At 37.3% G+C, this 23,071-nt stretch overlaps 1 protein-coding gene across 1 annotated transcript; it reads left to right on the top strand.

Annotated features, from left to right (window-relative positions):
• Window positions 1-10,823: 10,823 nt before the first annotated feature.
• Window positions 10,824-12,511, top strand: LOC149787895 (thioredoxin domain-containing protein 15-like). The gene has a single exon (XM_089975682.1). The coding sequence runs from the start codon at window positions 11,465-11,467 to the stop codon at window positions 12,188-12,190; it is 726 nt and encodes a 241-aa protein (XP_089831808.1). The 5' UTR covers window positions 10,824-11,464; the 3' UTR covers window positions 12,191-12,511.
• The last annotated feature ends 10,560 nt before the right edge of the window (window positions 12,512-23,071 follow it).

The raw sequence follows: 23,071 nt of genomic DNA, 5'->3' as shown, positions 1-23,071 counted from the left end.
AGTATCATATATTGGAATCACTGGAGACATGCCTTGACAAGCCCGGCCCTAGGGCAAGGCGAACAGGCAGCCGCCTTGGGCCCCGCGCTTTCAGGAAATGAATTTCACAATGCAATTTTTTTGCTTGGGGCCCCACACTCGTCGCTTGCTGCCTTGGGCCCCACATGCTGCCTTGGGCACCGCACATCCTAGGGCCGGGCCTGTGCCTTAAGTCAGAAGGCTTCCGTTCCGACGGCTGTGTCGTTTTTGCCCATGTGACAGACAACACACAGGTTTTTTTGATGAATTTCCAAGTAGACCTTTTATGATATCCTCGATAGCATTTATTCTCCTGCATGTTAATGATTCTGTTTTTTAGTGATTTTTTGGCTACTTAGTAGATTACAACTGAAGTGTCGGCCTTGTGCGTTCTGTAATGTATTTTGTTTTTGAGTACGATGCAGTTGTCATGCTCCTCGAGTATGAATTTAAACTCGTCCTCACAGATTATATTATTTTACATCGTCTTGGACACATGGTCCAAGGTCTTATTAAGCTTGGCCTTAGCCAAGACGCAGATTCCATGGTGCTTTTTTTATTTATAGTGAGGCAGCGGCAAATAAAATAAACAGCCAGTGGCTCAAAACTGGTATCTCGAGGTCATCCGTCATATGGGCGGTAATGTTAGTTCGCAGGATTGTAATGCTCGCAATACCGGTACCCGAAGACAGGATTGTCAGAACTGTGTTAATGCCATCCCACACGTTTACTACCCGCCAGTACTCTAGGTAGAGACCACATAGCCTTTCACCTTATACGAGCAAAGTGGTTTCAACTTCGCCCATGTGTGCGTTGACGTTGAGAATCTCGTACCTACTAGTGTCTCCGGTGGCAATAATAGGCGCAAAGCTAGTTGTAAGGTATTCGTGCGAGGCGTCAGCCGGAACAGCAATCCTGTCATTATACAATGATAACGTTATGTCACCGTGAATCCTGTGGAGGTAAATGAAGTAAATTAACGGATAGAATCATTGTCATTGCTGAATGTAAAACCAACAACATGTTGAAAATCTTGCAATGAATGCCAGTGATACAACGATGACGCTTTTATTGTTGTAACTCCATCAAATTGACTTGATTCTATTGGAGTTAAATACACAACCTTTAAGTTAGCAATGGCCTTGCTTAAAATGACAACCACATTTTGAGAATTTCAGCCTCGGGGACAAATGGGTGCAATGATCCAGAAGATCTCGCAGCACCGCTGCCAAGCAAACCAGAACCAAATAGATCCATAGTGTGCTTATCGAAGCGAAAACACTAATGCTTCATTTTAAGTTTTATAGTGCACTCCAGCATATTAACTAGTGTTAGCTTTTCATATAAAATACGTATCAAGAGCGCATGGATGTCGCATTCACATAATCTGTGTCAATGCAGTTTTTTTTAATGCAAACAATATGCGTTTAACCCGTAGGACTCACCGCTCACAGGTACAATTTGTTGTCAAGAAAACTCAAAGTTGTGTTTATATGATTGAGGTGAATATAGAGCCTCAGAACGTAGAGAAATGTGAGGGTTCAGAGGCTGCATGCATTTTTTTCAATGAAAATATGGTCCTCGCCGTAGTCCCGGTTTCTAATAAATCTAAAGACGTGGAAAGCGGAAAGGGGATATGTAGAGTTATGGAATGTCGCGCTGTAGCCACCAGGCATTTCAGGAATGGCAGTCTACATTACTTTTTCTAACATCTTAATGCTATAATACACATCCATCCAGGATGGTGGTCTTTATTGGCTTCATGCGTCGACCCCTTTCAGATGGGTCATCACTTTTGCTGGATCTGATCCTTTGTATGGTGGTATCACCATAAACCGACTAGTGTGAAGCGGAGTCGAAATGTTTAACCATCCTAGTCTATATGAAATCTCCAGGAGCGCTACGCGCTTACTTGAGTCTGCGCATATCACATATTTTAGAACCATGAGCCCAATTAGAGGGTTGGTCAATACAATATGCAGCGACAAAACCAGCACTAGTAAGTGGAGATGGTACTGACACAAGTACTTTGCTTTAATAACTATGTTAAATATGCATTAGCGCGTCCCTTTAGTGATGCAGAGATAGTGCAGATCTATGACCTGTTGCTGAACCTCGACGTTTATGTGCGCGATATCATTTAATTCCGAACCTAATTTACTGACACAGCTTATATTTCAAGCATATTGCGGACAATTAGTTCTCCGAAACCGCAGGTGGTGAGATGATTTTTTGGACTAAATCAAGTGAACTTGTGGTACTGCAGCACCGGTTGACGCCAACTGTACAATAGTGACAAATCCTGACTGTACCATTGCGAAAAAGAGAAGTGTCAAGCTCGATGGCATTGAGCTGTTGACATTGACGAGACCGACATTTGGACATTTACAAAGATCTTTGGCTGACTGAAAAAGAGAGGACCAACGCAATTTTCCAGGACATCCAGAATGGAAACACTGCTGATATACGTGTCAGCGTTGACAGTGATGTTGTCGCCACTCATCTTGACGCGTCTGTTGTTGCGGCGTTTGGGAAGCATTTGTTCCTGCCGCGTGACTTCACATTTAAGCTGACATTTAAGGACTATAGCAGGGTGATCAAGAGCACTAACAAAGGTGCGAGCTATATTATCAATGTAAACTCTCTGGACTTCAATGACGTGAACCACGCAGTGCTCGCTTGGATGATCTGCCAGCATGTTAGCTGGAAACTAACTATGCTGTACACCAAAGTTATGTGGCATTGAGGAACACGAACATAAACTCGTCGGCAAATTGAACACAGGCCATGCTCTTCGAGGATGGGACACAAAGCGATGATTTTCCATGCATTGCTGAGTATTTCTACAAGCCATCCTATTGACAAGATGATGGTGACAATCAAGAGAGTTATAAACCAGATCTATGCCAATGTGCAGGCGGGACACCAATTGTGAAAATAGGTTCTAACAGTACTGGCGAGGGAGTCTATCAAGGACGCAGCGCTGCCGTCAACTGATATCAGAGCCATTGACATGTGGTCGACCCCGCGCTCTACGGGCGAGGAAGACACATTGGGAATGCGAGCGAAGGCGTAACACTGCAATTTTTAGGAGAAAAAAGCGGTGCAGGCGGCAGGCATACTAAATATGTATTTAAACATCATCAAAGATACGCAACTCAACATGTATTCATCTTCCTGCTGGGCGCATCAACAAGTTGAAAGAACGGCTGTGGGCCAGGAGCACGAAAGACACTGGAGCAGCTTTAGTCAACCTTAAAGGTCATGATCTGGATGCCCTGCTTTGTGTACTTGCTAAAATGTTAGAGGAAACCACAGCGCTTTTTCTACTCGAAGACTGATGCTACACAAAACGCCTAAATCCATCCCGGATCCACCCAAATCTATCCCCAAACCACCAAAATCCACCCTTAGTACACCTAAATATACCTTTCATACGCGAAATATACAAAATGTACCTTCTTTGGGTATCATATCTTACAAAAAAATATCAGAAGAATGGATACAATGCGGCAGATTGTTATGATTTGTTTTGCATAGCGTAATAGATACTTCGGTTATTACTATTTTTATTTTTAACACGCTCTTGTGTACTATATATATATATATATATATATATATTGGCGCATCAACAAGTTATGTGTGTGTGTGTGTGTGTGTGTGTGTGTGTGTTTTAGATTTTTAATGTAACTTTAACAATTTTTCAGTCATATATATATATGTATTTGTGTGTGTGTGTGTGTGTGTGTGTGTGTGATGTGGTGTGATTTGGATTTTTAAAGTAACTTTTAAAAACATTCAGTCATATCGCTTCGATGTCTGCAATGCTGAGTGCCATTTTTGTAAGTCTTTGTTATGGCTCTGCCGCGGATCGAATCTACGACCTCCCGCATCTGAGGCTGACGTTCTAACCACTAGGTCACCGGAGCGGTCTGGATGCCATCACACATCTGTCCGATAGGGTTCAGGTCTCAGGCTCAGCCAATGTGGGTGTGTGAGAAAGTTTGCCAGTAGCTTCTCATGGGTTGATGGTTCTTTCCAGGGTTTTCCCAAGTTCTTCCTCCACTAGTTATACTGGCTGGAGTGTTATCGTGCGCTGAGAATGGCGTACAAAACAACAACAACATTGCAATTATAAATCTCAATAGTGTGATTTGTACTGTATACTCTGCACACTGCATAGATCCCAATCCGCCATCACATAACTCGCTAGCAGATCTGGGTCTATGAAGCTTGTTAATCAGTAGAATAACCAACATGACCCTGATCTGCAGTCGCATTATGTGATGCAGATCAGGGTTTATGTTGTTTGCAGCTGGAAACGATTTATAAGCGAATATATAGGGTAATTTTCGTAAAATAACGAGCTCAAATACAAGAGTAATATCATGACATTCAATGACAGTATTGTCTCATTAATCAAATGAAATATATCATTGTTTCACAAAAAGTTAAACTCATTTACTGGATAAAACACGTTTAATTTTAAATGACTTTGATAAAATGTTCCAGTTTGTATCCTCATATTAAAGAAAGACTTGGATAAACTACTATGCAAAGGATGTCTACCAATATATTTGGATAGACAATGTTTGACTGTACTTTGCTTTCTGGTAAGTACACCTTTTATGACAATATGTAAAATCTTTTTAATTTATGTGTAAGGTAATAATTATATACACCTTCGGAAAATTTAACTGAAGTTATCTGAGTAGTGCAACTCTTTTTGAACTTGTCTGGAGTACAACAACTTGGGTCACATGATGGGGTTTCACAATTGTATTGGTAAGTATCTACCATGACCTCTCCAAGTATATATTTAAGCTCAAGAATACCACCTAACGTCCATTTAGTATCCAGTCTCCACAAGGTAAGGGCATTATTTTTTGTCACTGTGTACTAAGGAATATTAATGCTGTATTTTTCTTGAAAACACATGGAATTTCCAGTGAATAAAATTAATATAGCTAACTGTAAACTGCACACCTAAATAACAAGTTTTACAAATTTAAACTTCAAATTAATTTTGTATTACAGCTGCATTTCTTCCTAAAACTGAATTTTAAATATTTTGGGCATTTTATTTCTGAGGTTACAACAAAACAATGTTAAATGATGGTCTTACTAGGAAAATCTACCTTGATCATGCAGTTTACAACGTAGACCCTAATCCGATGTCACATAAGGTACAGGCTGATCAGGTCTACTGATTACTGCGAACAAACTGCATAGACGCAGATCTCCGAGAGCATGTGCTCACGTTGATTTGCCACCGCTTGAATTAATTAAGAGTTGGATGTGTAGTTTCATGTGCTATGATGGACGATTTGGAAAGTATCTTAACGTATTGATGCGAGTGCATGCCAAATAATGTGGTCCTAAACACTCCAGTTTATTTTAAATTTTGCAACAACAAAACAATATCATGCGCCTGATTTTTATGTTCCCACTCAGAACCCCTTCCCTCTTTGTTTTCACAATTGTGTATTTGCACTGCAATTTGTTGGAAAGTCATCAAATCATGTCATGCAATTCTCTGTTTTAGATTATTTGGGGAGTGGGAAAGCAGTTTTATTGACATGAAGCAAGATTAAACTGGCTGGAAAAAGATGACAGCAATGTGAATATGAAACGTATTTTGAACGAAGACAAGAAATAAAATTGAAAATATGTTGTGATACGTAAAAGAATGGGGATAGCTCATTTAGTATAGCATCCAACTTGAAGCGGGGGAGGGGTCGTGAGTTGGGAACCCCAGTGATCAAATCAGATTAAACTCAGAGTAATAGTTGCTGTGTATTATTTTCCCATTTCAGGATATCAGTACTTTCGCGACATAGTTTGCTACAATCATGATTTCCATACTAGTCCTCCTGTGTACTTCTCCAGGTGTAACCGTGGAAATGTAAAAGTTGCACTGGTTTTCTAATCATACAATACAGAATCTGATTTCCAAACATTTAGTGAGTAACAGTCTTTTGCTAGGGATTTTTCTTTGCATGGACTGGTTTACCTTTTTGCCAGAATTATATCAGTCGTTGCAAAAAGGGGATGCTTTTTCCTTATTATATACCTTTTCATCATACATTTAAATTTATGTCAGAATGTTACATGTAGAACTTCCCATGTAAACCAAAGCCATCTTATGTTACGAAAGGTATTAATTTGCACTGGTTTCCCATCCTTCGATATGGGATCTGAGTGACGAACATACGGTGTGGCTACATTTATTTTCCTGGGTATTCTTCTTTGCAGTGTCAATTTTTTGTGTGTCGACAGTGATAATAGCCTTTGCAAAATGAGGAAAGATATTTCCTTAACAAAAGACACTCGTAGAATGCAAACTTTAATACATGTCAGGAAACAACATGTGGCATATATATATATATATATATACACACACACACACACACAGGGCCGGTGTAGTGTTAAATTTTGACCCTCGTTGAATTCTGACCCGCCAGGTCATTTTTCAACGACCGTGATCAAAATTTCACGTTAAAATCTGACCCTTTTTTAAATGTCCTGTTAAATAACGACCCAGATGTAGTATCACATTTTGCCCTCGTTGAATTCTGACCCGGTCGGTAATTTTTCAACGTGATCAAAATTTCACATTAAAAACTGACCCTTTTTTAATGTCCTGTTAAATAACGACCCGTTCAGGTGAAATTATGACCTTAGGGTAAAATGTTCTGTTATCAAAACTCAACGTTGATTTTTGAACCACTTCTAAAATGAAATCAACTTATTAGTCACTGAGCTGTCTTTCTTAATTTTTTGTCTTTTTCCTTAAAGGAAACAATTGTGTGCAATAGAATGTTGTTAATCTGTCACTATCGTAATTCTCTCCGTTATACTTTTTTTTTTTAAATGTCCCAACATGCGGAACATTTTCAAAATAGCTGAACTTTGCTTTGGACAAATTGGACAAACTGATAAATGTATGACTATGTTTCACTTCGGTAAAGTCGCAAGGTTCAACATTGCAGGTAAACAACTGAACAGTATATTAGCGATGATGAGGAGAGTAGCTGCCTACAAGGCAGCTGCCTACACAGACTTTTGACGATTTTTTTCAATGGTTTAAGTTTCACTCACGAAGCTGATATGAAATCTATATTTATATAATACAATACATACGGAAAAGAAGATTCATTAGAAACAAAAACACGAACAAGATATTAGTAAACTCGATTTTATTGAGTCTGTTCATAAGAATTTGATGTTTTGTTTTATTTTTACAGTATTAAAACAGTACCCAGGTTTAGAAAGTCTCAACAAAATGCATGAAATGCTATCTCAGAGCCTCTAGATTGTAACAATGTTGCCCCGTACCCACACCTCCCCCCCCCCCACTCCTCTAGCAGTTCGAGGCTTCGCCGTTCAACATGCCTAATCATCAATCATATACTACCTATGTCCTTGAAGATAATTATAACAGTAAATAAGAACCCGTGCATAATGAATAAACCGTCTACAGTCGGTTTAAAGATTCATACTAATGAACGACTTTGTCTATTTGTTACTGTAGGTAAATCGGGTAAAATTAGGATTTTATTAAAGAAAATGTAGGTTATATATATATATATATATATATATATATATATATATATATATATATATATATATATATATATATATATATATATATATATGAATTAACGTTCAGTTCGTGATGGGTCAATCGCCTAGGCGGTTCAGCGTATTATTTAAGAAAACCATATATATATATATGTTTTGTATGTGTATAAGGGTTCGAATCCCAGTGAGGGCACTCTTTTATTAATTTATTTCAAATCGAATTTTGAAGTATTGATATGCAACTTGTTCTAACGTTTTCTAGTTTATAATGTATTTTTGAAATTATTTTTGGGAAATGCATATTATTTTATTTTCATAAACATTCTGCATTTTAAATTACAAAATTAGATTCAAGCGATACGACAAAAATGGCGTGGCGATGTAACTCTTGTTAGACCTAATATGCCGTGTATGTTTCTGAAGTGACCGCACCTTCGCTTGCGGTTTATATATACGTGCATTTAAGATATTTTGATACGATCTTAAAATTGCACACCGGTACTCTTAAAATCGATAATGCTAACTGTTTTGTCATGATATTACATCAAATAAAAATCTCAGATATGCATCGGCATGTATTATGCAGTATATATATATATATATATATATATATATATATATATATATATATATATATATATATATATATATATATATTTTAAAATCATATCGATTGGGAATAGAACCAATGACCCTTTCTTGATAGACAAGATTTTGAAAAGCTTACAATGGCATGCATTTTAATGAGAATCATTTCAACTGTTATCAATATACATGGTATAACTTATCTCCCTATAAATACACCTATGTTTATAACGGTTATCATGTAATTATCAGCCGACAATACAGAGAAGCAGAGATCAATTGACAATGTTTACGTTTATACCAAATGTAAACAATATATACATGTATTTAAATTTTAAAAATACATTTCTTAACTTTATTACAAGAAAAACGTAAACCCCGCAGCCGTAAAATATCGCTAATTTAGCACGATTTACCTGTATTAAAAGATTTCCAAAAATGGCTTCCTTCACTTGGAATTAAATTATATTGTGCTTGGGTAGCGAACATTCCATTAATCTGTTAAATTCTGACGAATACAATTGAATAGTTGGGAGCAATCAAGTTTTCGAAAAGCAAGCAAAATCTCTTAAGTTTTTGCTACATTTAAACTAGTATTATGTGTTATTTGTTCAAAATCCCTCAACATGTAAGGGTGATATGGAGCGGAAACCAAATATATCTATTGGACCATCACTAACAGGTGTATGTGGAGTTAAAAAAACAGCCCTTTTCAGGGCTATCCAAAAACTCTAGAAAAGAAACACTATTCAATTTGCCAATGTGAGAATGTGGAGTAGTGTTTATATAAACACTCGCTCCTTTCCTGGTGTGTGTGTGTGTGTGTGTGTGTGTGTGTGTGGATGATAGATTATTGGGTTTTGTAAGCGCTGAAGTACGTTTGTGTAGATAGTAGAGAGTATTGTTTTTTAAACCTTCACGTGTATGGATAGCATATTATGGTTAGGTTTCTGCTTTTCCGTGTGTCGATAGTAGATTGTGGTTATGTTTTTAGCTTCTCCCGTGTGTGGATGGTAGATTTTGGGGTTTGGTTTGGCATCTCTGCGTGTGTGGGTAGTAAATGGTGGGTTTGTTTCTGCTTCTTGACGTGTATGAATGGTAAATTTTGGGTTTGATTTGGCTTCTCAGCGTGTGTAGACAGTATATAATGGTATGTTTCTGTTTCTCAGCGTGTGTGGATAGTAGATTGTGGTTATGTTTCTGCTTCTCCGTGTGTGGATAGTAGATTGTGGTTATGTTTTTAGCTTCTCCCGTGTGAGGATGGTAGATTTTGGGGGTTTGATTTGGCATCTCTGCGTGTGTGGGTTGTAAATGGTGGGTTTGTTTCTGCTTCTTGGCGTGTGTGGATGGTAGATTGTATGGCATGATTTGGCTTCTCAGCGTGTGTGGATAGTATATTATGGTTTTGTTTCTGCTTCTCCGTGTGTGGATAGTAGATTATTGGGGTTTGTAAGCGCTCACATAGGTTTGTGTGGATAGTAGAGTGTGTGGTTGTTTAACTTTCCTTTTGTGTTAATAGTATAATTGGGTTTTGTTTTTGCTTCCCGGTGTGTGTGAATAGTATAGTTAGGGTTTAAATTGGCTTCTCCCCGTGTGTGGATAGTATAGTTTGGGTTTGGTTTGACTTCTCCGCGTGTGTGAATAGTAGATTTTGTGTTTAATTTGGCATCTCTGTGTGTGCGGATAGTAAATGGTGTGTTTGTTTCTGCTTCTTGACGTGTGCGAATGGTAAATTTTGGGTTTGATTTGGCTTCTCAGCGTGTGTAGACAGTATATAATGGTATGTTTCTGTTTCTCAGCGTGTGTGGATAGTAGATTGTGGCTATGTTGTTAGCTTCTCCCGTGTGTGGATGGTAAATTTTGGGGTTTGATTTGGCATCTCTGCCAAATGGTGGGCGTCACGTTTACCCCGACCCAGAATAGCCCCAGTTTGAAGCATGTATAATCAAGGTGATTTTGACAAGCCATTGTTTGATGTTAGGCTAACACTAATCCCTTACGTAAGATTGCCGTGGCTAAAAGTGGAGAGCCAGACCTAGGAGCTGCGAGGCCGCCAGATAGTCAATTATCACCTAGATGTGGAAACGTTTGTCCAGATCAAAAGAAGTTGCCCGAAGAAGTGGGAGTGTATTATTTTTTTTTTCCTGCAGACAGACAGCCAGGTTGAACTGGCCGCTAAGACGATTGGACAGGGTCACAGCGCCACCCAATCAGAATCGAGATAGGGGAGAGACCCTGATTTGGCTAGAATAAGATCTCCGCGTCTTCCGGCAAGAAATAGTTCGCTAGAAAGATTGCCCAGAGGAGAATAGAGTAACTCCCAACAGCCATTCGTTATTGGCGGGAATATCTTAGACTCCACACCTGCATGCACAGGGGGTCGTTACAAAGAAAATTTGGAGTGTCCGTCCTTGAATCGGGGTATGGGGGTTCTAACCTGTACCAGTATATTATGTTATATTGTTAAAGGTTGGAGCCCTCATCCCTTGATTCAGGGACGGATGCTCCAACTTTTCTTTGTAACAAACCCCTCTGCCGACATGCCTACTGTACAATCTCTTGCCAAGGGGAGAGAAGAAGCACGAAGGTAGTTGTCTCGCGGTGCAAATAACGCTATCGCCTTGGACCGTATCGACGAGTGACGGTGTAAAGAAGGAAATGAAGCTGATGAAAATCTCTTGCCAGTATAGAAACTATTCATATGGTCTCCTGTTTACTTGTCTCTTGAGTATGGCAGCTTGTCAAGTTGAGCTAAACTCTGTCAGAAGTTCCACAGAAGACGAGTTCCTTCATGATTCCATGTCAGGTCTGAAAGATACAGTGGCTTCAGACTCAACTTCTGATGAATGGTCAGCTGGACAGGAAACTATTCTTCCCAGTTTCTTTGTAGTAGAGGAGACAGTTTTACAGAAATCAGTGATTTCAGAATCTACCACTAAAACAGATGGACAAATGACTTATACAGTTCCACAGGACAACAAACAGCAACATTATAGTTTTTATGGTGGCACCGATGGCAGCTCAAGGGTAGTTGCTATAGATGGTCAGACAAAAACTACACTGCAAAATGAACATGCTGGTGATGGAAGACATATTATAAGAGAAAGTGAGCAAACAAGAACAGAAATAACTGATGAAAACCAAGGCCAAAAACAAACAATAGAATCCAGCAGTGATGGTGTCTCTAGAAATTCTAATATTTCCAATTTAACAGATGACAAGTCTTGGTTAAATTGGATCAGACATATCATTGATCCTGTGTTTGAAGAGTTCAAGGATGATTCCACATTATTACAAAATGACAGTTTTAAACGAGACAGCTGTAAATGTCTCTATACCAGTCAACATCTCGTCATCAGTAGAACTCAACAGTACAGATTTGGAAGATCCAAACAATTCAACGGACTTGGGGGAAAAAAAGTTTCATTGTAAGGGAAGGAACATTAACAACAGTTCTACTGTACATGAAGTGAAAATTGTAAATAATACTATTTTATTGCAGATGCTTAACTTTGAGAGAAATGAAACAGAAAGTGAGAACAGTACTTCAGACTGCATCCTGGTATTATTTTTTGCCCCCTGGTGTCATTTTTGTGCCAAGACAGCACCCCACTACAATGCACTGGCCAGAGCCTTTCCACAGCTGGATGTATTGGCAGTTGATGCAGCCCACTTTAGCAATTTGAATGCTAGATTTGGAAATGTGTCAGTACCTAATATTCTGCTGTTTCACCAGTCTAGAGCAGTCATCCGATTCAACCAAACTGACAGAAATTTTGACACTTTAGTCAATTTTATCAAAAATGCAACAGGACTTGAGCCCAACACAACTATCAATGTGACAGAAGCAGATTACCTAGGCCCCCTGTCCAGTGTTCCTGCAGAAGAGTCTGATTACCTGTTATGGCTTGCCTGGGTCTTTGTCATCTCGTTCTCCTCCTACATGGTCATCCAGTCCACCAGGGGGCAGCACTGGATAAACAGGGTTCGCATCCTCTGGTAGGAGCACCAGCATATTGATTGACAGGTGGTGTCTATTCTAACTAGGGAGATGGTGAATCACCTACATCAGAGTTAGTGCCAGTACGATTGAGAGTGCATGTTATAGGTTGTTGGGACATGTTGGTGTCATTGATGTTTAAAAAATACAGTTTAAGTTACAACTGGACTAGTTGGAGAAAGTGCTCAAAAAAGAACATATAATGCCAGAAGTCTGACTTTTAGGCAGGAAACAAGCTAATAACTGTCAACTCATTTATAGAGTGCCAAATGAGAAATATGAAGTCCATAGTTCAGGGTTGATAATGATATTTGTCACTGTATAATAGAATGGGTGGGGCTTTTATGAGTTTCCATCATACAGAAGTGAAAGGAAGACCTGTTAAGAAATTAAAAATAAACAATCTTAGATTGCCAAATGATTTATCAGTTTGCTTACATGACATTTCCTGTTGTAATGAGAATTGAATACACATATTAATGTGACAGCTGATAATATATTTTGGAGCAGATTCGTTGTATTTTACATTTTAGTATTGGTAAATGTGTTAGAATAAATCAGACTTCATGGCAATTATAAAAGTTTGTTAACATGGTTTCTCAATCTGGAATCTGTGCCACATATGAGAAGATCACTAACGTTGTGAATTTTAATTGATTTCATTATGATATGTATTTATAAACTGATACAATGTAAAAAAGAAAAAGAATATCTTAGAACAGGAAATTCTAAGTAATGACAGCTTTAAATAAGGTCAGTGAGCTAGTTGTTCGGTCTTTGCGGAATGCGACTGCATTTTTAATTGTAGGTCGTATGTATACTTCATTATTACTAGAATCGTAGTACGAAGAATTACTTTGTGGTGTTAATATGTTTGCATATTTTGAAGAAATGAGTTGATATTTGTAAAGAATTATATAGCTTGCTAGCCGTCGTAAGAGTTAATATTGTAATTCTCTATGTGGGTATTTTATATTAGATAATATTGTAATTCTCTATGTGGGTATTTTATATTAGACTAGCACATGTGTTCATGTGATTATAGATTTTGCCATTGTTGAATATTTGTGTAATGTACAGACATGCGTCTGATTGTTGTCAGATTGTAGTACAATGAGATTAAATATATATGTGTATATACTAACGTGACGCAATGTATTGATGTCTGTATGACAATTCGCTGATACCGTGTTATTACGCCATTGTTTACTCTGCAAGAAGTGTGTGGGAATGTGGATGTGTACGCATGCGTGACACAAACCGTAATAGCCTTATATGATGATTAATTGTTGATCTAGTGTGAAGTGAGATTCGATAAAGCATATGTTAACGCCTTGTGGTTTTTCACAGTTTGGTCCCGTAGTCTCAGATAGAGAGACGGAGGAAAGGAGAAGAAAGGAGAGAAGTCAGGAGAAGTTGAAGTCTAGGAGGAAAAGGGGAGAGAAGGGAGGAAGAGGAAATTGGGAGCGAAATTGGAGGAGGAGATAGTCGAGAGGGAAACGGAGTCGAAGGAGGTGTTGGAGGAACGGAAGGAAGGAAGGACTTATCGGGAAAGAAAGAGATGAGTAGACACAAGGACAGGGGGAAAATCGAACTCACACTGTAAATCACGGGATGAATTAGGCTGTCACTTGGTCGAGGGAAAGACGGGTGATTGAGAGTTTATAGTTTTAAATTATCGAATTTATTAAATTGTTATTAATTGAATTTCATCTTCGTGTTCTCTATAATTTAACCGTCGGCATTGCTGACTGGGGGCTCAGAGCTGTAAATCCACCTCGTCACTAATTTAACTTTCTAACCCCACGAGCCCGGGTGGAACTTTCATCATAATTTAATTAATATATAATGGAAGAACCCCACCCCAATGCATGCAACCGTCACAGTGGGTTTCTTTCTGCTTCTTGGCGTGTGTGGATGGTAGATTTTTGGGTTTATTTGGCATCTCTGCGTGTGTGGATAGTATATGATGTGGTTAGTTTTTTGTCTCATTACCTTTGTGTGAATAGTAGATAATATGAGAAGACAAAAGTAGGGGATGTTTTCCTTCAAGTCCGTGCTTTAGATATAAATGTAAAAAGTGCCGGTCTTTCGCGCCATTCTACGAAATAAGCGAAAAGAAGATGGTAGCAGTATCTGACTTGTTTAACCAGTTGAAGGAGAGTTGGTATTGGATGATAGATCCGGAGGATGTAGTGGAAAGACTTGAAAGAGAATGGAAGTTCCCAGACAGCTTGGACTTTGCAAACAATCTGAAAATAGCCAGGGAGAACATTGAAGGGATTCTAGAAGAAAAAGTAAAGAAGTTGAGAGGTTTCATCTCGCCTGAATATATAAGAGTCGGAACATTGAAGCAGTCTCTTGAAATTGTTATCAAAGTCAGGTGTTTTTTGGATGATATCTTCAATTTGACAGAGTGGGCTTTTGTCAAAAGGGGACGGGACCAAGTCCATAAAACAGAAGAAATTATGAAAAGGGTCTTGGAAGAAGGAGTCAAGAACGTTAAAGACACATGGGCAAAATATAGGAAAGAACAAGAGAACAGAAAGACAAAATAAGCGTTTAAAACAATGAACAAAAACTGGATGAATGTCCAGGAGAAATGTTGAGCGATAGGTCATTCAGACTGGATTCCTGAGTCGGAACACAAAAAGAAAGGAATATTGGGAAAATTTAGGAGATGGATAAAGAAATGGAGAAAGTAGAAGAAGAAAAAGCAGAAGAACCAAATGACTTTCATGCCTAACCCTCAAAAAAAAAAAAAAAATTAAATGTGGTATCAGTGTTTATAATCCACGATATATTCCCATGTTTATTTCCCCTTGACGCTAGGCAGGCCCATGATATATTCCTATGTTAATTTTCCCTTGACGGTATACAGGCCCAGGTTGTACTTCAAAGTACTTGTCGCTATATCGTCCCACTTAACCTTATAATGGTAATTCCCATTGTCGCTATAACTCTTGTCGCCATATCGTCCCAGGGTGGTTTGTAATGCTAATTCCCACTGTCGCTATAAATCTTGTCGCCATATCGTCCCAGGGTGGTTTGTAATGCTAATTCCCATTATCACCATGTCGTCCCACTATACTACTCTGATGTCTTTCTTTAAATGTTGGGCTACATCTGAAAGTGCTCTACAGGCGTAGGTAATAATCTTTCCATTATTAGTTAATAATGTGCCTAGACCGACAGGAATTGCATGTACAAGTAATTGCGTTTCCTTATTAGGATCGAATTACGTTATTATTGCGTTAGTTTATTAAATTCTGTTTGAGTTTTTCAAACGCTTTATCGTTTTTCACTCCATTCCCATGGTTGATTTTGTTTGGTTAAGGCTCGAAGAGGGTCATTGATTGTTTGATGAAACGCAGCAAACAAAATTACATTATATCCATTTCAAATATGGAAGATAACTATATTCATAATTTCATTACTACATGTACTGCATTACATTGCTTTTTGTTGATTTTATACATACTAAGCATTTCCTTATTGTCGATTCATAAACCCATGCATGCATATCTTAAAACAATATTCGTTAAAAAATGACCCGGAAATCTGATCAAAATTCAACGCTGCGATCAGTTTTCAACGACTGTGAAAATCAGAATTCAACGTTAAGAACTGACCCTGGGTCAACTTTCAACGTTAAAAGTAGACCCGGAGGGTCAGAATTCAACGAGGGTCAAAATTTAACACTACACCGGCGCTACCATATTGGCAAACTAGGCAACCGCCTAGCGCGCTGATTTCAGGGGGCGCATTTCTCCAAATCAACAACAGTTTTGAAAAATAAATAAATACATAATTTCAGTTCTATTGAGGGTCGTTTTTTTTATCCTGGTTTATTTCATACAGGGACAAATAATCGGGTAGATTCAGTCTGACCGAAACACCGAAATATTTTCCGGGGGGGGGGGGGCAGAATCTAGCCTTGTCTAGGGCGCCAGATAGTCTGGCGCCTGCCCTGAATACACACACACACATCTCAAAGTGAAGTTTTTGGTGCAAGGTTTTGTACTAACATTATGTGCATCCAATTAATCAGATTTCTTTATTTTAGCATACAACAGTGCTCGACTAATATTTTAACCAAAATAAACGAAGCATGAAAAACAAGTCACAGAAAACATGTTAGCGATGAGAGTGAAATATTTATCAACATGCATTTCCTCAACATATTTCATGTTTGGGGTCCTCTATTAATTATGTCAACAAAATAGGGGGAGGGAGTTTGAAGAAGTTTGACAATCGTTGACATGGGGGAGGGGGGAGTTCAAGATAAATTGACGTCAACAATGTTATTTTTTACAATAAATTTAATAAATCAAAAAATAGGAAATTAGTCGGTGCGTTGGTATGGCACACACTCGCTCGCCCGTCAACAGCCCACCAGTTTAATCCTAAACCGGTTGAGCTCTTGCCAAGGAAGTCATAGTCTTGCATCATCATATTTTGTTTTTATTCAATGTAGATTGTAGACTGTAGACAGGCCTTAAAGCACCAGATGCATCTGAGAGCGACTTGCACAGATTTCCATCTCTTTTCTTCAATCAGTCTTTGAAAGTTGATAACATGCAACCTCGATCGGCAAAGGCATTCAAAATTCTTCCATATGATCTATATTGTCCTTCCATTCAGTCGTCGTTGCTTGAACGGATCTGCAAAATCTGTCACCTCTATGTTGCTTCACAAGTCATGTTAAAGAAGCATGTTCAACAGCACTTACAACACGATCTTGGGCCTAGGCAATTACCACATGCTCCTCAACCGCAAAGAATTCGGCCAAAACGAGTGGCTGCCAAAAGACAGAGAGAACTGATGGCAATTATTGCTCATGGAGAGATGTTAAGCACAGAATGGTTAAATGAAGATGATGTTGACTTGTCGGGTGTATCGGTTCCACAAGAAATTAATGAATCAGCCACTATGCCCATCACAATTGAGGAACATTCGGCTTCCCCATGTGAAGATGATAGAAGCTAGAATATAAACTCTAGATTTTTTCATGAATTCAAAGTGTTATATATGGGCAGCCGTCGCCGCCAAAATTACATTAATCAAATGATCTAGTATGAAATCAAATGATTTAACCTAGCAAATGAAATGATCAATCCAGATTCCAAATGATGTAGTGTCACATGAAATGATTTAACGAACGAAACCGAATGATGCTTTTAGATTTCAAATGACGTGGTATTAAATGAAATGATGTAGAGTGAAATGAAATGATTTAACCCATCAAACGGAATGATGAATTCAGATTCCAAATGATGTTGTGTGATATGAAATGATGTAGCATGAAATGAAATGATTGAACCCCAAAAATGAAATAATGAATTCAGATTTCAAATGATGTGGCGTTAAATGAAATGATCTGGCATTAAATAAAATGATTTAAAGAACAAAATGGAATGATGATATATGATTCCAAATGACGTGCTATTAAATAAAATGATGTAGTCTAAAATGAAATGATTTAACTCAACAAATGAAATCATAAATTTAAATTCCAAATGATCTGGTATTAAATAAAATGATTTAAAGAACAAAACGGATTGATGAAATCTGCTTCCAAATGATATAGTATTAAATGAAATTACGTAGTATGAAATAAAATGATTTAACTCAACAAATGAAATGATGAATTCAGATTCCAAATGATGTGGTATTAAATTAAATGATTTAAAGAACAAAATGGATTGATGAAATCTGCTTCCAAATGACGTAGTATTAAATGAAATTATGTAGTCTAGAATTAAATGATTTAACCCAAAGAAAGAAATGATGTATTCAGATTCCAAATGATCTGGCATTAGTTGAAATGGTCTGAAGAACAGAATGGAATGATCAGCTCATATTCCAAATGATGTGGTATTAAATGAAATGTATAGAATGTAAACGGTCTGATCAAAGTGTAAATCAGCTAGCGTAAATCCAAACAAACACAGGGGGGCGCTGTTAGGCAGACTTACAATCGACAGGCGTATTTGCAGAATTCGGTTGAGATTTTTGCAGACGACATTTAACAGCTAAGGTTAGTGTTTCTTCTCATTTGATATAAACAAGAACTGTGTTTTCCAATCAGGATAAAGTGACTATCCACATTAATGAATGTCTGTGTGTATTTTATTTTAAAATCTTCCTTGTACTGCACGAGTTTTCAATGCTTCATCTCAGCTAGAACTATCAGCTTAGGAGATTAAATCTTCATCGTATTTGATCAATAGTAATTACCATGTTTAATGACCTAACGTAGCATACGCACTAAACCAACAATTTGTTGTCCGCAACTTTTTGTATGTCTCATGTTACCGGCCTTACGTACATAGGCATTATTCGTCCAAGTTCTGTATGTAAGAGATCTTCTTTTTCCTCCATTTAATCTAGTTTGCATTAACATATTACTGCTGTGTGTTTTTTTTCCTTTTAGTTTTCTTCTGGGAGATCGAATATAATTTTATTAGAAATCATGATTCGCGACTCTTAGTGCATTTGAAACACCACACTCCTTTCCAAATGTATTGAAAATGGGGGGTGGGGGGTGGGGGGTGGGCTTAGTCATACATTTTGAAAGACTAATACGTGAACAATAAACAGTTGCCTTCTTGGAGTGTTTATGGCGAAGAAGAAGCACAGATCATGCTTGAATAAACCCAAAATTTAGCTAATGATGTATGAAAATAACAACGAAAGGCGATGGATTCTATCAAATTTTTAAAAATAAAGCAGCATCACCGATTTGTAAGCGATACCCTTAGGGTAATACATCAACGTTAATAAATCGTCATATGTGTGTTCTAGTATAGATCAAAACTTCCGTTGCTTTCTCCCCGAAAAGGGATTGAAATTTTCCATCAGGCGGACGTGATGGAAAAAATGTTTGTTAGAGTGGATATTGTCATCAGTCTGTCGTCATGCCCATATTGAGATCGTCTAGGGGAAGAGATGTCATTTTTGTTTATTTATTGTCATTAGTTCTCAACTGGACGGTTGCAGAATTCTTTCATAAAATCTCATTGGCGTGCCACTTCTGAGTGGCTTGTTCACTGTAGAGTCCTGTTTCCGTTTACTATTATGTCACAAATTGTTTTATTTCTTTATTTCTATATTTTACCATTTTTTTTTCTTCTATTGTATTACAGTTGCAAGACTCTCACTTTCGGGGAGTCCTGCTCCTGATTTTCCATTTTTCAAATATTTTGTTAGGTATGTAGTTATATATGAGCCAAAGTGGTCACGATGACATTGTTATTAATTACATCAACTCATGTGGGTTCTTTTAGATAGCAAGCTTCGGTTGCTTTTGCCCTGGGATGGGATTGAAATTTTTCCGTCATGCGGACGTGATGGAAAATATGCAGATCAAAAGAGTCTCTGGTGTAATTTTACTAGGCACCTAAGACGGCTTTTCAGAGACAATATGATTTTTTACTTTGTTTCTTTGTAGGCATGATAAGGAAAAAAAGTTGGCTAAGTTTCATTAGCTCTTGTTCTGCCCTGTGTTTAATAATTATTTTGTATTTTTTTTTTTGTTGCTCTATTTCCTGGTCATTTACTGCTAATTCTCCCCTGTGGTATTTAATATGAATTACTCGTATGTGTCCTTATGTTAGTCCCTTCTGTGTTAACCGTTTCTCATTACGTTGCAGGTTTATGTGGGCACGCTTTTCGGTCTTGTTTGGTAATTTAATCACCGCCTGCTGTCTTCTATCTGTCATCAGCTGGCGGGATTTCGGTCCAGTTTCTCCCGCACTTTGTTTTAGAGGAACGGTAAATCTCTCTGTCTGAAATTAATTTCTAATAGTCTGGTTTAACGAGTCTATTTCGGCTACATTTGTTTCAAATGCCGAAGTCGGGTCCTTGTCTGTTGGTTGGGGTGGGTGGGTGGGTCTGTCGGTGTCCTTATAGCAAGCTCATTATAAGTGGCTTTTCCGGGGGTTAGTTTCTCAAAGTTAGTTTGTTTTTCTGATGGAGTTTTTGCTAGCCGCTTATAGGCTTTCCAGAGTATATAATTCAGTAATCCAAAGCTGTTATCTTCTATTTTACATAGCATTATAAATGAAGTCTATCACTTCTCTGTACAAAATGTTGTCTGTTATTTTAGGGGTATAAGGAAGATTTTTTGGGCTCAAAATTGCCTAATTTGCTTATACTTTTAGTTTTTATATTTGTCTTTGTTTATTTAAGGATCTGTAGTATAAAATTATGTTTTTTGCTATGTGGTCCCTTGTACATGGGACAAGGAGGGATGTTTGAGATAAGGTGTCTCTTGTGGGCATTTTCACCTGTCCACCCTACATCATGTCGATATTGGTAAATGTTCTTTTGTTTGCTTATCTCTTTTATTTTTTTCCAATGATTTTCATACTATGTTCAAGTCAATTTCTAAATTTAGTGTTTCCACCTTGTTTGGCTTTACTTTTGTATTGTGTTTTATCATATTCTCCAATTCATTCCTATTAAACATGGTCCAATATTCTTTGCTTGTTTTGTAATTTTGTATAGTTTGTGTTATTCTTTACGCTATTTTGGGGTGTACTTGCAATTTTGTCATGCTATTTTACTGGATAGAAGAAAGCCAAACCAGTAAAGGTATATGCCTTGCCAGTGATATTCTGGATTTTCCTGACGTTTATTCAATTTGGAAATATAATTTACTACTTATTTAACTCAAGTCCATGAGATTGAGTCCTTCTTTTTTCCTATCTTTTTATAATGTGTATTTTGGTAATTTGTGGATCCCATTCTGTATAAATTTTATTATTAATGATTCAAATGTATTTAGATAAATAAATTCAAAGTCCGATACGTCAAATTCGTACCAAATCGAGTTGTATAAATACGATTTCGCAATTTGTATTTTTCCAAATAAATTTATTTGCCTATCATTCCATATTATAGCATGTTTCTCTAATTTTTTCCTAATTTGTAGAAAATTTAGCATTTTACTGACTTTCCCTAGATTTATTCCTAATCCTTTAACTTGATTTCTTATGACTTCTGTAGGGAGCGCTTGATAATTCTCCTTCCATTTGCCTATAAGTAGTATTTCAGTTTTAATTCGGTTTATCTTTGAACCCGAGGCTAATCCAAAAAGGTTGTACTGCTGCATTAAATACTTATACCATCGCTTTGAAGTTATAAAGTTGGAGCAATCGTCCTCATGTTGGAAGGTTTTACACTCCTCCCTCATGTCAGTTACTCTTACTCCTCGGATTCTTTTATGATTTTGGATTGCATTATGTAGTGCCTCTATCCCTGTTTCGTACATTAACATAGATAGTGGACAACCCTGTCTTACATAACCGTTTACTGAGAACGGATTGGTTTTTGCACCATTGGTCTGTACCAATGATTTTATATTCTTATAAAGTGTTTTGATCCAGTTCTGGAATACATTTCCAAATCCAAATTTATGCAATATCTGCAAAATATAATTCATTTCTACCCTATCAAACACCTTCTCCTGATCAATGAGGATTAAAGCGCCATCAATATTAGATGTTTCCGTATAATCTAGTATTGTCTTTATTGAAAGTATATTATTCTGTATATTTCTGCCTTCTTCACCATACGTTTGGTTTGGATCTTTTATGTACCCTTATTATTGGTTTAACTCTATTTGCTAAATATTTACTGAGTATTTTGCAATCAATATTAAGTAACGAGACTGTTCTCCAATATTTTAGGCCTGAAGTCTAGCCTTTGTTTGTGAAGATGAGTGTAATAACTCCTGTTTTCATGCTTTCTATCATTTCTTGATATTTTTATAAATGGTATTGTTGAGAATTTTCATTATTGGAATTAAATATTTTTTGAACTTTTGATAAAACTCGGGCGTTATCCCATCTAACCCCGGAGCTTTATTCCTAGTTAATTGGTAAATCGCTTTATCTATTTCTAATTCTGTTATGCTTCTTCTTCTTCTTCTTCTTCTTCTTCTTCTTCTAATAATAATAATAATAATAATAACAATAATGATGATAATAATGTTATTATTATTATGATTATTATTATTATTATTATTAGTCGTGGTAGCTCCTAACTTTACTATATGTATAGCTGTACTATATGTACACATTATTTTGCTCTACTGTATGTACATCTTATTGTGCTGTACTATATGTACACTTTGTTGTACTGTACTATATGTACATCTTGTTGTGATGTACTCTATGTACACCTTATTGTGCTGTACTATATGTACACCTTGTTGTGCTGTACTATATGTACATCTTGTTGTGCTGTACTATATCTACACCTTATTGTGCTGTACTGTGTGTACACTTTATTGTGCTGTACTGTGTACAATTTATTGTGCTGTACTGTGTGTACACCTTATTGTGCTGTACTATATGTACACCTTATTGTGCTGTACTATATCTGCATCTTATTATGCTGCACTGTATCTACACGTTATTGTGTTGCACTGTATCTACACCTTATTGTGCTGTACTGTATCTACACCTTATTGTGATGTACTGTGTGTACACTTTATTGTGCTGTACTGTATGTGCACCTTATTGTGCTGTACTATATCTACACCTTATTGTGCTGCACTATATCTACATCTTATTATGCTGCACTGTATCTACACGTTATTGTGTTGTACTGTATCTACACCTTATTGTGCTGTAACGTATATACACCTTATTGTGCTGTACTGTATTTACACGAATACTAATCATATTCGAGTTTGTATTAACATACTTACGAAAGCAAAACATATTTAATTTTACTTTGAATAATCCAGCAGGTAAGTGTGGACATCTGCGCTTCGCAAGCACAAAATGTTATTTGAAATTTTTTACTGAAACTTCATCTGATGTTGTGGGTGAGGGCAACGTTCCCTCTGAGATAATGCTGTTTGGGTAGATT

Source organism: Sinohyriopsis cumingii, chromosome 11 (genome assembly GCF_028554795.1).
Source record: "Sinohyriopsis cumingii isolate HCF-2022 chromosome 11, ASM2855479v2, whole genome shotgun sequence".
Classification (NCBI taxonomy): domain Eukaryota; kingdom Metazoa; phylum Mollusca; class Bivalvia; order Unionida; family Unionidae; genus Sinohyriopsis; species Sinohyriopsis cumingii.
The sequence above is the reverse complement of the archived record's forward strand: the minus strand, read 5'-3'. Positions and strand labels throughout refer to the sequence as shown.

Bases quoted from the DNA above. Each gene is read 5' to 3' on its own strand.
- LOC149787895 (XM_089975682.1), top strand. From the start codon at position 11,465: ATGATTCCACATTATTACAAAATGACAGTTTTAAACGAGACAGCTGTA.